The sequence below is a fragment of the Typopeltis vanoorti genome, chromosome 23, assembly GCF_054136105.1.
Source record: "Typopeltis vanoorti isolate ZY-2024b chromosome 23, IOZ_Tvanoo_1.0, whole genome shotgun sequence".
NCBI classification, from domain to species: domain Eukaryota; kingdom Metazoa; phylum Arthropoda; class Arachnida; order Uropygi; family Thelyphonidae; genus Typopeltis; species Typopeltis vanoorti.
The window spans coordinates 82,055,924-82,074,261 of NC_143571.1; the positions used below are offsets into that span (position 1 = coordinate 82,055,924).

The following is an 18,338-nucleotide window of genomic DNA, read 5'->3' on the forward strand; positions in this document are numbered from 1 at the left end:
TATATTTAATAGCGGCCATTATCTGTCTCTTTACTTTTCACTTTCCCACTACACGAAAAGTGGTTTCCAATACCCATCAGATTAATATAAAATAAATTCATAAAATGATTATTTAAAAATATATTCGCAGAGATCACAATGTTTATATTTTATATTAATCCCACACACAGGAGATCTCAAGACGACCTGACCTGCAACAACACAGTTCCGTGTTTGGGCGGCTGTTCTTGCTGTTCTTATACTATACTGTACCTGATTAGACCGATTTTTGATTTTTTTTTTTTGAATTTTTTTTTTTTTTTTTTTTTTTTTTTGGGCTATGTTAGGGTCAGTAATTGAGAGTAACTCCCAGGACGTCGTTTCATCCCCAGCCAGGGAGAATTATTAGATGATTTTTTTCAAATATCATCGGAAAGTTCAGAAGTAAAAATCCGCAGTCATGTACATTACCTGATCAGTAAATTAGGCATTCCACTTTCTATTATGCGCGACTTACCGTTCTTTAATATCTTATGAATTTAAAATTCAAGTCTATGCCTCCTTTGGCTATTTAGCTAGCAGGCGCCACGCAAAGACATCACGCAGATTCTCAACAGGATCAAGATCGCGCGAATGAGATGATTAGGGTAGATGATTGATTTCGCCATCTTGATAATCATATCAATTACATATTTGACCAAACGTATATTATCTAGAAAATACTACCAGTTTCATGGTCGAAATGTAACACTTCAGGATTTACATGATCCAAAATATTATTTATATAAAAATGGCATTTTTATTCCCTTTTGAGTTATACGCATAGATGATATCTATGCGTATGAGCATTCCTCTCCCTCATACATATTATATTTCCATGTTTTCATCATGACTCAAAGAATAAACTGAAAAATATGACTACTTCCAAACTTTAATCCTGCCGTTTATGGAAATAAGCAAACCCCCCTCTGATAATAGCACACATTTCAGCAGTCCAAGTACATCGCTAATGATATTAACGGATTTTGTTTCCTGATTCCATATGAATTGGACTTTAAAAATATGGGGCTCTAGCTGATATGTGTGTTGCGGTGATAAAAAATGAATTTGCTGGAAAAAGAGTCTCTTTTTCCTTCCTATGTGTGTCCCGCGAGGTGATCTAGAAAAAGCTCCTGTAAATGTTTGGTTCGATGATGGAAGAATTTCGTCATCGGTTTTGATGCAACCAATATCTTGGATACAGGAGACCTGAAAGAGCTCAAAAAGTGAAATCATTATGTTGGGTCTCTGCTAGAGCAGGGTTTAAATTATCTAATGCTTAACCCACCTAAGGCTACTAATGTTCTGTAGATATCCAACCTTTTTTTTTTTTTAGTGGGATTGTTATAAACTTAGCTTGTTACAAGCAAACAGGTTACATAGTTTTTCGAATTCAAGCCTTAAGAATATGGTTTTAAGAGTGTAACGAAATCCTCAAGACATATATAACAATCTCGAGTGGTCCCCTAATATGCATACTTTTTTTTCTAAAGCACTTTTATTCAAAGAAGGGTAGAAAGAGTGACATTTTTTCGCAAGATCATGTTTTAATTAGTGTGCGTGCGTGCTCGACTAACTACGAACTTGATATGTTAACCCTTATATTCATTAAAAAAGAGAAAGAAAAAGAAACGGGACGATTAATGGGGGGGAACACTACGAAGAGAAATGAATGCATTTCTCGCTCGAGTGGGGTCAAATGACTTCGTGAGAGGAATAATTTTTTTAGCAGATTTATTGTCTCTCTGAAAACCGTAAATTAATTGCTGTAATACATTATCATGCATTTAAGCAGGTACAGAAACACAAGCGCTCCAACATGCGCTTACACACACACACACACACACACACACACACACACACACACACACACACACACACACACACACACACACACACACACACACACACTGACCCACTTCGTAGAGTTCGTCGCAAATAACGTGGTGAGACAGGATCAAACTGTGCCGTAACACCTGTGTGCACAACAGAAGCAGGTTTGTCTACGGTCGCGCTCCGCCACCCTCGGTAGACCACGCTTGCTCTTCTACAATTTCCGGAGCCACACCATCACACCGTGGCTCCCCGAAAGTAGGCTTAACTCCTGTTGCTTCAATAGGCCTTCCGTAGTCGCATCTGCCAATGATGATTTTCAGCACGTGCGAATTGCAGGCATCTGTCTCTCTCGCATTGCTCTTTCTCTGTCTTTCGTGACATCCTCTAGGACAAACGCTTACTCGCATCTATCACCTGCCTCCATCGGCTTCCGAATCGGAACAAATGCCGTTATTCTGTATACAGTGTGGGCAGTGTTGTGGAGAGTTGAACAAACAAATGGCTTCCTTAAAGTATCCCCCTCGGCACTCCTGTTTTAGATTCCACGAAGTCGAAATGCATATAATATAGAAAATTAAACTAACTTCTGTATCCATATGGTATTATTTTGTGAACTGTATGAGTGGACAGTGGATAGAGAGAGAGAGAGAGAGAGAGAGAGAGAGAGAGAGAGAGAGAGAGAGAGAGAGAGAGAGAGAGGAGTTCCCATAAATTAATAACTGTAATACCTCATCACGCATTTAAGCAGGTAAAGGCGCTCCAACCCACGCCTTGACAACTGAAATACCCGCATACAAACCATCAGGTTTTCAAACTACTGATTGCAAAATACTGCCCTAGTAGGATCGGTTACATTTTTAATTTCTTTTTTGTTTGTTGAGAAATATTTTACACTGTTGGAATTATCTTCTTTTTATCATGCTAATAACTCCGCTTCCGTTACTCGAGAATCATCTTTAAAACCTGTTCTGATGAAAGTTTATTAATCATTCACTCTCACGATAACGACTAAACTACCTTTTAGGTTCCAAGAAAGAACGAAAGAAAGAATCAACGAAAAACGTTTCTCCTCACGATTCCTTCATATTGTGTAACAACCCCTCTTTCCTTCGCTACTTTTTTATTTTTCCATCCCCTTCTCCTCGCCCCTACTGTAGTGATAAACGCAGTGACAAATAGCCACCTCCACCGAGGGGACCATTCAGGGCGTTGTTACAAAGTGACCGACCAACTTGTCATTTGGATAGAGCGATTCTCCTCCCTTTTGCCAGGGGCCGTACTGGCGGTGGTGGTAAGTTGATAGCGCAAGATTCGCATAATGTGATGTTTTTCTGTTATGACTCTTAACAGATGGGTTTTTCTTATCAGAGAGGTGGGAAGAGAAAAACAGAACGCAAGAAAACAAGCAGAAGATATTTTAAGCCTCTTAGAAATGGTTTGAAAGCAGTCTACAAATCACCAGACTCGATTAGGCAGGAAAATGTCACCACTTACATAAACAAGTATGAATCCTAGCAAGCTAGCGTTGTGTATCGCTCACAGTTTAATAAGCAGAGAAAGGCGACCTCGAGTTTTGTGAACTCTCCTATAGATGTCGCTGTTGGGCAATTTAATATCTCAATCACGTCCTTCAGAATCATAAAACACATGATCTATATTTTCAGGTCATATTCTCGTGAGCAACAATATCGCACGTTTGATAAGAACTTAATGGGTCGATAATTAAAATTCCGGTGTAAAGAGTAAGCATTTGATTTGCTTCATGAAAGTAATAGCGCATAAGAGAAAGCTAAAAAAAAAAAAAAATCTACTCCTTTCAGAGAAACGTTATTGCTCATTCGTGTCATGTCTGAAATCTTACGACATGTTTCACTTTTCTAAGAAGCGTTGTGAAACCAGAAAAGTGGCAGCTGCTTACCTGTGTGGGTTCGCATATGCCTCCGCAACAGTGATGGACGGTCGAAAGCCTTGCCACATACTTCACACGGTAAAAGAGTGCGTTCTCTGCCTTTCTTTAGAACAGGGGGCCGTATGTCACTTCCTAGAGACTACAGAAGAAGAAAAAAAAATGCGAACACCTATAAGACAAGTTCCACAAAACAAATGAGAACATCTATCCAACAATAAACTGAATTTACAAGTATTAATAATATCTGCTTCTTACAGAGAACATTGCTTAGAGAAACAACAACTGAAGTTTCAATGTATAATTGGAAAAAGATATAAGCTGAACATTCATTGTTGTCATATCGTAACATCTGATACGCCACCTGGTGTCATTTTTTACTTATATTTACATTTCTGCTTAGTTTTTCCTCGTTAAAATCAAAAGCTAATTTATTTTGAAATTTACAATTTTCTTTTTCTTTTGTATTTTTGCATGTCATTAAAGATGTCATTTATTAATAATGCAGCAGCGCTTTCTCATAATAAAGCTATATTTGCATTTTATTTACATTATTAATTTGCATTAATAAAGTATATTAAATAAGTTACCATTTCTTAACATACATTGTTAGCGTCATTAAAATGTCTTAATGATTTGATATCTCGTGACAACTTCTGATTTTATTTTACTTTTTTTCTTTTTTTCTTTCTTTCTTTTTTTGTCAAGTACTCACCTCATCACTGGGAGAGAGACCGTCGCTTGACACAGATCGACGTTCTTCTGGTTCTGATGGCGGTGTCATCAGTGAACGAGCAGAGGTCATTCTAGCGTCTTCTGGAGAACCGGGCGTCATCACCGGAATGCGGGACGATAAGAGAGCGCGAGAGAGGTCAAGAGGTGTGTCTGCAATAGAAAACACGCATCTGTATCAGTTCCATATTACCGAGTCATTCTGTGACATCTAAGGAAAGTAGCTCTGGCAGCTCTGGCTGCACAAGAAACTTTATTTCCCCCTCAAGAGAAGATTGCCATACAGCAAAGCATCAATCAATTGCGTTATTTATTGCCTGAATATATTATTTATGTCACTACGCTTGTCGTACGAACCCTTTCCATGCCAAATGAACGCTTTCAAGATGGTTTCAAGATTTAAAAAAATATCTATCCGAACAGTGATGCTTAGAAAGCGAAACGAAGTATTAATTTGAATAATTAAGAGTTGTTAACAAACGAGGACGAGTTTCAAGAAGATAATGGAAGTAATTAGGATCTCAAAGCTTGGTGGGTAATGTAGAACCGGTAACTCTACCGCTCACTAGTCATTAAGGTCAGAGATTATTAGGGTAGAGTGTAAAAACCACTGAAACCTTAATTAAACAATGGAAGCAATTAAACAATACCGGTTGCTAGTGGCGACAACACCGCTATCTTTTTTTTTATAGCTGAAACACTGATACTCAGTCAAATACGCTAGCTTGGCCTGAACAGATAATTAAAAAGTCATTACAAATCAAAAACTACGTTACCCTTGTCTTTCTTTCCCCTCCCACCCCACTTCTTGAGGTGCAATTACTTAAAAAACGGATCGACGGAGAATATAAATTAGTAGATTTGTTTGTACGGATCGTTTTCATTCATACTTGGCCGTGATCATTACTTATAACTAATCAAGGAAACACACACACACACACACACACACACACACACACACACACACACACACACACACACACACACACACACACACACACACACACACACACACACAGAGAGAGAAAGATTGGTTTCTACTTAATCATTTTTGAGTAGGATCTGTACGCAAAACTGTCATCAGCAGTACGAGGAAGAGTTGATTTTGTTGAACTTCAACCCCTTTCTATCGTAATGCGAAATGAATAGTAGGCAATTACGTCAAGGACAAAGAATAAGAATAGACATATGCAGGTGTGTATGTGCGTATGTGTGTCTGGAGGGAGAAGTATTCTTCTTAAAGTGTAAACGAGAATCAAAGTTAAAAGCATTAATTCCATTGAATTTTAATAGACCTTTTCGTACCATTCAGCAGACGGTTAACCATGAATTATTTTCAAATGAAATTAATCTTGGCTATTGTTTTAAACTTAGATTTCAGTGCTCTTCAAGCCTTCAAGGAGTATTATTATTTGTTTTTTTTTATTAGAAATTAATATGCGATTTAAGGATATAGCTCATTTGATAAACTCTTAGGTCTATCAATACATGTACAACAATGCTAACAAAAATAGTGGAACGATTCTGTAAAATCGCATTCTGTATTATTATTATTATTCTTATTATCACTAGAAAAAGCCTTTAGAAGCATTTCTAGAGGCACGTGTTAGGAAAGGACATCCACGAAGGCAAAATCACTTGAGGAATTGTGAAATGCATTACATATTTCATGATCTAATTAAGGCTTTAAGGCTGATTTACACTAATGTTTACTTATAGTTCAGCCGTGAGTTCATTTGTTCATTTCGCATTTTGTGTAATTTTTCCTTTTTTTTTTATCCCCAAATCGACTGAATAGTCTTGTGATTAAATAAGAGATGACGTATGTGATCATGCGATTTAATATCAAATGCTGTAGCATATTCAAGAAAGAAAAAACAAAAACTCGTTTGCGTAAAGTTATAAAAATTTTTTTGACAGGTTCAATGTTTTAAATTTCCAGGTCAAATTATTTCGTAGGTAGATACCCACGAAGAATATCAACTTAAGAGTATTGACAAGAACAAACTCCGACAATTGAAACAAGTGGTTTTCCTGCTAAGAAGACAAAGAATAACTCCTTTCATATATTTACTTTCTGCGGCTTCTGTAAGTGCTATTCAATGCCTGTCCAGAGTATTCAACAGAAACAATGAGTGAGCTGTCGTGTTTTAATAAGATGGCCACGTGATATATTGCATCCATATTTATTAGTGCAGGGTGTGGCCAATGAATCCAACTATATTCTTGAAGAACTGGTCTCCGGTGTCATTTGATTTTCTAGCCTCTTAATATTCAAATTGTTCTACACTGGTTCTGTTTCCTGGTAGAATATTCCCAACGCAATATCGAAACGCGGAAGGAATAAAAAAAAATGCAGTAGGAAAGAAGACGTTAATAAATACAGAAAACATTAACGTCAAAGATGGCCTTTATCAAAAGGCACTCACTTTCTTTCGCACCGCACAGAGAAGGTTCATACGGATGTACGGGCTTTATTTTTTTGTCATCTATTCGGAGCAGGTGTTGGGGCACAGCACACACACAGTAGGAAGCGGCGCCAGCTACGTGCTCCAAGGTCTGAAACTCCTCGCTGTTGAACGAGACTCAGTCTGCGAAACGGCAAAAGTACTTTCATAAGAGTCCAGATGTCTTTGCCTTTGCCCGTTCTGTCATTACTAGTCTACTATTTGCAACGAGGATCGCCATCGTGTATGTGCTTCGAAAGAGGTCAATCAACTGTAATGTTCCGAGGACCCGCCTGGCCCGCGGGCAAGGCGTACGCAGTTGTCACGTCGCCCGCCCAGTGCCCGCGAGGAGCCGCAGGTTTTGGACATGCATCAAAGTGGTCCTTTATCCCCATCTCCAGCTGATGATGGAGAGCGGTCGTTACGGGCGTCGGGGTTTTCTGTTCGCAGGAGATCGTAATTATAAAACACGTGCGGTGGAATGTACGTACGAATGCCACCGGCACATCTACGAGCCGAGTCCCCGCAGGATGTCGGCAGGTTGGTGGCGTGCTGCTCGGTTTCGGAGGAGCGCGGACCCACGGACAGACTTGAAAAAAGTTCAATCGACTAGGACAGTCCGACGTTCCTTCGCCGAAGGGATAATGCACGTAATCGCAGGCAGTCTGTGAATGTACTTATCTGTAGATTATGGCCCGCCGTTGTCCTGGCGACAGTCTTCTAATAACATGCCGTAAGGGGTGGGGTTCGAGAGGCCTTTTACTCATTCATTATTCGTCTGATATTTCCTTAAAATCGTTGGCAGATTTTGGAGACAGAGTCGGCTTTTTGCATCCCTACTCTTACCCCAGCGTATTTCTCCTCCCCTGTCTACGAATCTTGACGATTTTGGCGCCACCTAGCTGTGACCTAAAGCGTTTCACGAAAGGGGACATTTGTGTGACAAAACTACTTTCTGTGCTTTGACTTTCCTAATAATAAATTGACTTGTCACATGACCCAACTTCAGTGTGTCTTTCCTTTCATCTGTCCTGTCGTACACGGACCATTTGACATTATTTCTCGCTGCCTCCAGGTGAGATCTGAACTAAAGCTTAACCCCTTCTCAACTTCAATGATATTTTTTCGCTTTGAATTTTTGTTTCCTTCCTCTACTGAAGCGTTTCTAAGCACCTCCCTCATGCCCTATCCTTATCTCTTTCTATCGTCTCTAAGACATACTGCCTTTCACAGAACACTGGGTGCAGGTTAAATGGCTAAAGCCAAAAAGTCAGACAGACTATTAGCTGCCAAGAGACCATCACGTGCACAGGTTAAATGTCTCCCCCCTTCTCTCTCTCTGTTCTAGTGACAGAATGAGTCCTTTATACGCTACACTGACCAGGAACAATGAGATGTCATGCTTCGAGTATTCTCTCTCCGACTCCAAGTTGATTGCGATGCACGTGTTGCATGTTCAGTAGCTAACCAACCTCGTCCCCCCTCAGTTGCAGTGAATGAACAATTGGTTAGACTTTTAGCAGTAATGAGGTAACTGCGAATAGACCTGTTTTTGAACGTTTGCCTTCCGATGACACTAAACTTTTAAACATTCAACACCACGCATCTGGTGTAAGTTATTCTATAACTAAGGCTGTAGTTTCCACTTCAGGGAACAAGAGTGGTATGAATACTACCACATGCACATTAAAAATATACATATAATTTTTTTTTTTGTATCAAAATTCGTGGGGACTATGACTGCTCTTGCGACGCAGGTGTGTTCACAGTGCACGTGGCTGAAGATGAAATCGCACTTTCTACACATACACACACTCATTGTATATAGGCAGCTAATTAAGCTATAATGTTGACGTGCCAACCCCTCCTTCCCCTTCTTCCCTTACCCATGCTGAAGGTTTGAGCAGGAAGCACCTAAAATCAGAAAGACTGTTATTTCAACCTAGGGATGCAGTTCTGCATGTAAGAAAGGTAGCTTATAATTAATGGCTCAATATTTTTCTTTTGTTTTGGTTTCTGCAATTATTTTTTCAACAAGGTTGCCCAGCATGCGTACCAACTAGGAATATTTTAGTACTATCTTCAAATTTTCTATTTATCATTAAAGGATTCTCTCTCTCTCTCTCTGTATATATATATATATATATATATATATATATATATATATATATATATATATATTATATATATATATATATATATATATATATATATATATATATATATATATATATATATATATATATATATACTAGCGTAGGGTAATTGATTTACTAGCGTAGAGTAACTATGCTAATAAATCAATTTTAGAATGATTGCTACTTACGATAACATTACAAATTGAGAAAATGTTCAGTTTTCTCAACAAAAATTCCGAATTACTAATTGATGCTTTGTTAAATGGAAAATCCCAAGAGAAGTATTACGTCTACTACCACTAATATTCTATTCTTTTTCTTTTCTATGCCAGCAATTTTAGAAGAAACAAATATAATTTAACATAAATCTTTATTATATATTCTAACAAATTTAAATTTTATAAAAGTTAGCATATAAATGTCCAGACATTTATATATTTATATTTTCAATTTATTTAACTTCTGGATAAAGCGATGTTATAATATAAAAAAATGTATTTAAAATACTTAACAATTAAAAAAAAAATAATTAATATATTTATATTTCATAAATATAATTTATAATTTAGATGAAAATTAAAATTAATTAATATTTAATTTTACTATTCATTAATAAGAGAAATTATAATGCTCCGAGACACGTTCTTTTTCACATACTTTCTCCCTTTAACTTAAAGTGCTTTACATAAACAATGTTTTCAGCTAGTAAATATGATGTCAACGTAACTGATTCAAATATAAATCTAAATAGAAAAGATTTCGATCGATGATTACCACGTGAATTACGTGATTCTCTGAGTAGAATCTGCGGATAAGGAAAGAATGAAAATCTAGTTATGAGTTGACACGGAAAAGTTAATCTGGTATGAGACAAATTTACTCTATTAAGCGTAAAATATTTCAAACATGTGTTCTAAATTAATTGTATATGACGCTTATTCTTATAAATAATATGGCAATAATTATTAAAAATGTAAATAACTTAAATAATTTGTTATCATTTTAATCTTTTACAAATAATTTGAGATATCTTTATACACCTATTAAAATTTCTATTATTTGACATTTATATTTAATTAACGTTAGTGTTTATAGTTCTTTTCAATCTAGGGATCGTCCGAATTTTTTTTTTTTTTTTTTTTTTTTTTTTTTTTTTTTGACATTTATATATTTAATTAACGTTAATGTTTATAGTTCTTTTCAATCTAGGGATCGTCCGAAAATTTTTTTTTTTTTTTTTTTTTTTTTTTAGAATCAATCGACCGTGAGATGCGGTGATTGATTCATTCAATCCAATACCCTTGGAGGGTAATGGATGGCAATGCTGTAGCCAATGAAGTTCTAACTGAGGCTCGGCTATTGCTGTTACCCTCCTGCCATGATCAGAGCTTGAATTGCTCAATAACACCTTATCCATACACTGTCCTCTACAGATAACGGGGAAGATGAAAAGCATTCTTGCTTCGCCCCTTTAAGCCAGTCCTTATAAGGACTATTTATAGTTCTTGAACCTGGATGGGTGATGATTCATTCAATCCAATACCCTTGGAGGGTAATGAATGGCAATGCTGTACCAATGAAGTTTAACTGAGGCTCGGCTGTTACCCCCTGGGGCGCAGAGATTCGAGAGTTTTGAGTTCGCTCTCTTAAGGTTTTTGCTTTTAAGGGAGCAATTTGAGTCTCCGGTGAAAGTGTTCTCCGGCACGGCCCGCTGAGGGGCTTTGTCGGTGAATGATTTCCTTCGGAATATGAGCGGTTCTGCTCGGTGGTGGTGTGTGGGTGGAAGGCCATCACTGAGCGGAGCCACCGCTGAGATGGACGGTCTTTCGCCCACGATTGAGTGGCCTAGGGATCGTCCGAATTTTTAGAGTTGGCTTTACTTACACATCGCCAATACCCTTGGAGGGTAATGGATGGCAATGCTGTAGCTAATGAAGTTCTAACTGAGGCTCGGCTATTGCTGTTACCCTCCTGCCATGATCAGAGCCTTAATAGCTCAATAACACCTTATCCCTACACTGTCCTCTACAGATAACGGGGAAGATGAAAAGCATTCTTGCTTCGCCCCTTTAAGCCAGTCCTTATAAGGTTTATAGTTCTTAAATTTAATCAAATTATCATTGCGAGTTTTTCAATTGTAGAAAATTTAATTTGAAAATAATAATAATCGGAATAGGAAATCATAAGATGTCGGAAATTAAAATATTTAATACATAACATAATCACTTCGTATTTTTATGCGATAAATAATGCTGTAATAAAACATATTATCTATGTAAAACAGAGTAATTTAACAAAACAGCATATTATTATTTTCATAAGTAAATTCTTACCTTCCAAAATTAATCCCATAGCGTGCCTGTAGTGAGCCGTCGTTAAATTTCGGCAAGCCAAAATTGCTAACGGACTCCTACTGTCTTCTTCTGTATCTTCATAATAAACCACAAGTTCGGTATTTGGCGTTACCACACGGATGGCTTCATAAACTGGCTCCCCTTTAACTAGCGATCCTAAAAGATTAACTTCGCTACTCAAGGTTGGAGAGAAACGCAAGAAACGCACCCAGTTGCAGTGTCTCACTTGCCTGGAGTCCACTTCCTGAATTTCGTCGTAACATCCGAAACGATGACGAACCTGGGATAATGAAAAAAGGAAAGAAAAAGCGGGTGAGCGAAAGTGAGAAAAAACTGTTAACCTCCTAACCCTATCATTACTCTTCAAAAAAAAGCTGTAATTTGTGTTTCAACGAAACTGGAAAAAAAAAAACTTCAGGAACTAAAAAAATAACTTTTCTAATAGATTTGCAATTTACCGACAGATGTCATGCAACAGTTTCGTTCTGTCAATATTTTGATCACATTTTGATCAAAGTAATTATATCGTTGAGTTCGATATTTTAATAATGATGGTAGCCACAAAATGTCTTAAAATCCAGGTGGAATGGTTCTAATGAAAGTGCTTAATCAGAATTGATATGAGCCAAACAAAATCGATGGCATCATAGAAATTACGTGTCCTTCATTGCCCATCCAGCTGTAAAATCTCTGTCTACTGTTAGGAAAATAATAGAGCCTCTAAAACATTTTTCTCCGTTTACTCTTGTGTCTTTTCAAGGAATACAAAAAAAGATTTACGCAGGACAAAGAAAGTGATACAAGTTTAAGTACAGGAAGCTCCTTGTAAAGAGACACGCGTGACTTTCCTTTTCTTTTTATTTCTGTCTTCCTTTCCTTCCCTCTATACATCTGTCTCTCTTTTTTGCATTCATAGACTTTATACATAGAAGATGATCTGTTGAGAAAGGTAAACATTCCAAGGTCGAAACAGAGCCGAGAGAGAAGGAAGACATATGAATTCACCTGCTCGACGCAAGCTCGTATCTAGCGAGGATAGTTCTTCAAGCACACACCCTTCGAATCCCGAATTTTAAGTCCTTCGTTCTTTCCTATATACTTACTTCAGAGTAATCTCTCCTGTCAAAAAATAAGTCCATACAGTTTACGTTAGCAATACAACTAGTGACAGCTGATCGGATTAGCAGAGATGATTAATAGCAGGAAAGGATTCACAGAAAGACAGACAGTTACAGGGACAAAGATCTCTCTAATCCGTACACATAGACCAGATTGCGTAATGGGATGACATGACAGCGTCGAATATACAGCTGACCTTTCGTGGTAACTACACCGAGGGTTCTTCCTTGGAACTTGCAGGGAGCTTGAGGATATGTTGAAACACTTGGACTTTTTGTTGTGATCGCGCGCGCGAACGCACTCTCTCTCTCTCTCTCTCTCTCTCCACTACACAGAATCGATGACTAGTTCAATGGGCAGTTTGTAAGCCTTGTAACTACATCCCATAGCAATAACGAAGTTACAATAGTTCGGTAAAACCAGCGTCTAGCCCTTCCTAACTAACTACAATGCCTCCATTTTAATTTAACTGCATTTAACCTCTGCTACGACCTACAGCAGCGTTCAATAAAAATATCAAAAAGCTCATTCTATGAACTAAACTATGCTAATTTCCAACAGAAGGGAACTCATATTTTGTTTTTAAATACATCATGGCTTACTTATAACACACGTCAAAGCACTGTGGATATAACTGTAGTACAAGCTTTTGTACTACACGTGTTATATGAATGACATTTTAGTTCTTAAGTTCTTAAAAGAACTGGGAGATGGACTGAATCCTTGACTCTTTATCCCGTCATCTGAATGAAGAAAATCTGTGTGGATGGGATGTTACTGAGTAAAAGCTCTAGTCATGGCTGGGTAACGGCAATAGCCAAGCCTCAGTTAAAACTTCATTGGCTACATCATTGCCATTCGTTACCCTGGAAGTCCTAAAAAGGACTCAAGTTAGAATGACATTTCCTTATAGTCCTTATAAGGACTGGCTTAAAGGGGCGAAGCAAGAATGCTTTTCATCTTCCCAGTTATTTGTAGAGGACAGTGTAGGGATAAGGTGTTATTGAGCAATTAAAGCTCTGATCATGGCAGGAGGGTAACAGCAATGGCCGAGCCTCGGTTAGAACTTCATTGGCTACAGCATTGCCATCCATTACCCTCCATGGGTATTGGATTGAATGAATCAATTACCGCATCTCACAGTCGATTGATTACCAACCACCAGAATGACATTTTAATTACAAGTGGCAGTAATGTAGTATTAATAATCAAAACAAAAAGTGGTCTATTAATTACTTCTATATAAAACCAACATTTTTTTGAGTATTTTAAGGACTTTTTTAATTCTTATAACATATTATACTTTTCAAAAGGTTATATTCTTATTGTTAAATGTATTTTAAGATGAGATTTAAATAAGAGTCAAAATATGTCTAGGTGGTATATCTTTTGATCGTTTCAGATAAAAAATACATTCATGATCTTTTTTTTTTTTTTTTTTTCAGAGATCATATAATTTTCAAAGTCGTTATGACATCCTTCTGAAAATAAAATGAATCTAAATATTTAAATTTTTAATACATTTATATGCTTGAAGTGGCCTTATAGGATATCAAGAACTGTTTCTGAGATATGCTGGTAATTATGAAAAAAAACATGTAAAATATTGTGCAACATATATTTTTATCTCCGCTTGTTATGAACAAAGCAGCAATGTTTGACTGCTAAGGATGGTATTAAATTGAGCTTTTCTGCCCCGTAGCGAGTTATTAGGCAAATGTACTTATTTTAGGTTCGATGAGTGACACATGCAGAGTCACATTTACTGTCATTTGTTATACACTCATTCATCTTCCAAAAATGCCTGTAGCAGAAAACAGTTTGGATTCCCCCCGCTCCTCTGACATGTACCTTAGTCTATGTGTTCTGCAGAGATACGCAATCAGCAATGTATAGTTATTCATTATTCGCCATGACTTTTTTTTTTTTTTTTAACGTTGTTAATGTTATCTGAAAGTTTATTTTTATGGACGATAACTGGTTGAACTCTTGAGATTTAATGGAATTTCTGGAAATATTCCATATTTTCAATCCATATTTTCATTGCAATGCTGTCATTAAACATGAGGTCCTATCGCTCAAGTATCCTATTGGACATTTTTAGTGACAGCACGTCATATTTCCATGGCAGATTAATAGCATTCCAATGCAGATTTTCTTGAATTAACATTAAGCAAGGCCCAAAATTTGAATTTATCTAGGAGAAATATATGGCCTTTATTCAGATAAACCGACAACATATCATTACTAAAACAGGTATGAAAATGATGATACTTGAAATCATAAAAGTGATCTGTTTTGAGTCTCTTTATAACCACCTTTGATTATAGCAAAACTACGATTATTTCGGAAGATAATTTGGACGTTAATTCGACTTTTAAATGTGCTATACAACAATAACGGTAGCCTTAGTAGTGGTATGCACATTTTTCTATATCATTCTGAAGTTTATTATGATTTTATAACTATATATATAGATTATAACTGCATTTGAAATACAAGTTTTAAAAATATGAAAGATATCTTTGTATTTTAAATCTATTTTTATTATAACATTTTAAACCATTTCATTTTTTATATACAGATTAATAAAAAGAGAATAGGACAAATATCAAGCAATATGATATTGGATTTTGTTAGCAATCCGGAAACCCTGGGAGGGTAATGGATGGCAATGCTGTAGCCAATGAAGTTCTAACTGAGGCTCGGCTATTGCTGTTACCCTCCTGCCATGATCAGAGCTTTAATAGCTCAATAATACCTTATCCCTACACTGCCCTCTACAGATAACGGGGAATATGAAAAGCATTCTTGTTTCGCCCCTTTAAGCCAGTCCTTATAAGGATATAATATCAAGCAATATAATGTCGTTATATTGATTTTTTTTTCAAAATTACATTATATATATATATATATATATATATATATATATATATATATATATATATATATATATATATATATATATATATATATATATATATATATATATATATATATATATATATATATATATATATATATATATATATATATATAATTTCGAAAATCTCTTGTAAAAATCTTCACATCGTGAATGACCTTACTTTTAAATAACATCTACTTCGATTTCTGCAGTTGTGAAAGGAAAATAGAACTCACCTTCTAAACTCTAACTCTAGATGGCGCTGCAATTTTATTTCCTAATAGAGACGAAATAATGAAAGTCTTAAAATTCCAATTTTCTGTATCAATGCTATCACTAGAATCTAAACAAGTTTGCTCCTCTTTTTCCCACACAGGTCTCCTACACTGCCTTGCAGATAAGATGTTACAGCCGATATGATTAGGTGCTTTCTAACTTCCCAAGGTGTGTCCGTGGCTTCTGATAAATTTTTTTTTTTTTTTCTTTCCTCGTAGTAAACCTAGTTACGTCGCTCCCATAGCGCACGTGTCATGGTTGCCGAATATTCCACACCCAGTTCCAAACGGTGCCGCGTTATACTGTAGCTCGTTCCTTCTCATATATCTCCACGCCTTGTGTACATTCTTAGCCGTTTATCTATTTTTTTTTAGTTATTCATTTTTCTTTGCTTCTCTCTCTCTCTCTCTCTCTCTCTCTCAATTTATCATTATATTCGAATGATAAACAGTAGTATATTTTGGAGTGTAGCCAGTAAAAGGTTTTAAATGATAGAGATCAGTCGGATTACTACACAGTAGGGAGTTGCCCAACAATGTTAAGAGCGTTAGGCTTTTCAGGGACTTTCACAATGTTTAGCTTGGTAAGCAAAGAAATCTGTTATGTTACTTAAATTGTTGCATTTTTTGACTTCTTATTTCATCACATCATAATTCGACTGGAAGTATTTTCATTTATTTTTGACAAAATATAAATGAATGCTCATTCACCAACACATCGCAATTCTTCGCAGTACACTTAATATATTTCTTTGCCGCGCACGCACTCACGCACACGCCCATACACACATGCATTTTTGTCCCCTGAAGCAAGTTACCAATGCTTTATCTCTGCTTTTTTTTACTGCTAAAATATGCAACTTATCCTTTTAAGAATAAAGCCTCGCTACAATAATTAAACTTTATTAATTTTGGATCATATTGTCTTCCATGAATATATACGAATATATATGAGTATCTCTGTAATATATTATTAAAGAAAACTGTTGACTCTTAAAATGAGAGCCATTTTTTTAATCTTTCAGTGTAGAAGTCGCAAGAAGGCAAACGGAAATATTCTAACAGAAGGCTGGAGTGCTGGATAAAAAATATATAATAATGACTCATGCGTAAAACTAGGTGCATGGTCTGGCAATTTCCATATGAAATATATAACAATACGGATGATTTGTATACTTTTTTTTTCCATTCTCTTAATGGGAATAAACGCTCAAGGATTCATCAGGCTGGTTTCGTTTCGGATTAGGGAGGTCAAAAAGCTTTTCGGGTAGTTTTTAAATCTTTTTTGAAATTGTTTCCAAGTTTTTAAAACTTGGAAACAGTTTCAGGCTTCGAGTGACTATCCTGGGCCTTCTTTACTATTCCCTTCATCATTTCCTAGGTTTAATACACTCATAGAATTCATCTCGCAGAACTGTATAAGGAAATGTGTAATAAAAGTACCAGATAACATACAACAGTGATTTTTTTCCCCCTTAAATTCTGACAAATGTCCAGCTGTCCAAGGAGAAGAAGGGGACTGAATTATCATAATTAACATTATAGGAAAGTGGGAAAAAAATAGTATACGGACTCATTAACGGCATTTCACATGTCCTACAGACAGAATGTAGATCACTCAGTCGCCATTGCGAATTCTACGAGGATAATGTAAATTCCTTCAAAATCATTCACGAGTGTTTTCAAAAGAAACTAATGGACTTTATATCGTTTCCTGAGCCCTAGAGGAAGCGTTTTACTGATGATCGAGAGATGTGGAGTTTTAGATTAGTAATAAAAACCTGTAATTACTATAGCGCAGGCTTCCTGGAAATATAGGCAAAAATAAAACCGTTAGGATTTTTTTTTTTGACCCAAAAGAACAAAGGAATTAACCACATAAATGCTTAACTTTCATGTAGAAACGACGATTATCTACCTTCCTACAGGGTCGCAATACCTTGGGGAAATAAAAGCCTTACCGACAATTAACGGGCGCCTTTGTATCACCCCGAGTAAATAGGGGACACAAAAATAATGTCACCCCAAAACGTCGCATACACCTTACGGGGGTACTTGGGGATGCAGAACCTAATAATCACCCAGGAACTTATCGATTAAGTGTGGAAAAGGAAGTACATTACGATAGAGGAAGAGACAAGAGTTTCCTAAAACAGTTCTTCCGATATATCTCTAGAGGCATTTTTTGTGTCTGCTGCTTGCCTGGTATTTCTTTATAGGTGTCTTGTACCCGTTAATAACCCAAGGACTCCGTTATTATTATAATCCCTTCCGCTCTTAAAGATGTCTGCCTTTCTTGGACATCTGGTCTACCTGTACCCATTGAAAGAGGCCTTCGAACTAATTGACAAATTCCGACTGGGAAGATTAAAGCTGTTTATTACAAATTAATTTTTAATGTTTTTTTTTTTTAAGGAAACCCTCCATAAGTATCTGCAGCATGCACTTATAAGAAGGATAATCAGGAAAGGTTTTAGACGACTTTCAGTATGATTTAGAGTAGAAGTTATCCCTCAATTTCAAGAATTTTGGCCCATTCTGACTTTTATCATCCGCTGAGTATTTAGGACAGGCACTAATTTTCAAGTGGTGTCTCCTTTTTTTTTAC

General features: G+C 36.4%; 1 protein-coding gene across 1 annotated transcript in view; it reads right to left on the reverse strand.

The window, feature by feature from the left end:
* LOC150094038 (uncharacterized) overlaps positions 1 to 18,338 on the reverse strand; it is a 123,646-nt gene that overhangs the window by 85,313 nt on the left and 19,995 nt on the right. The window contains exons 2-4 of the mRNA XM_090413067.1: positions 11,411 to 11,711; positions 4,476 to 4,645; positions 3,773 to 3,902 (exon numbers count right to left, since the gene is read on the reverse strand). Coding sequence (XP_090269193.1) covers positions 3,773 to 3,902; positions 4,476 to 4,645; positions 11,411 to 11,711 — 601 coding nt within the window. The remainder of the gene's footprint in view (positions 1 to 3,772; positions 3,903 to 4,475; positions 4,646 to 11,410; positions 11,712 to 18,338) is intronic.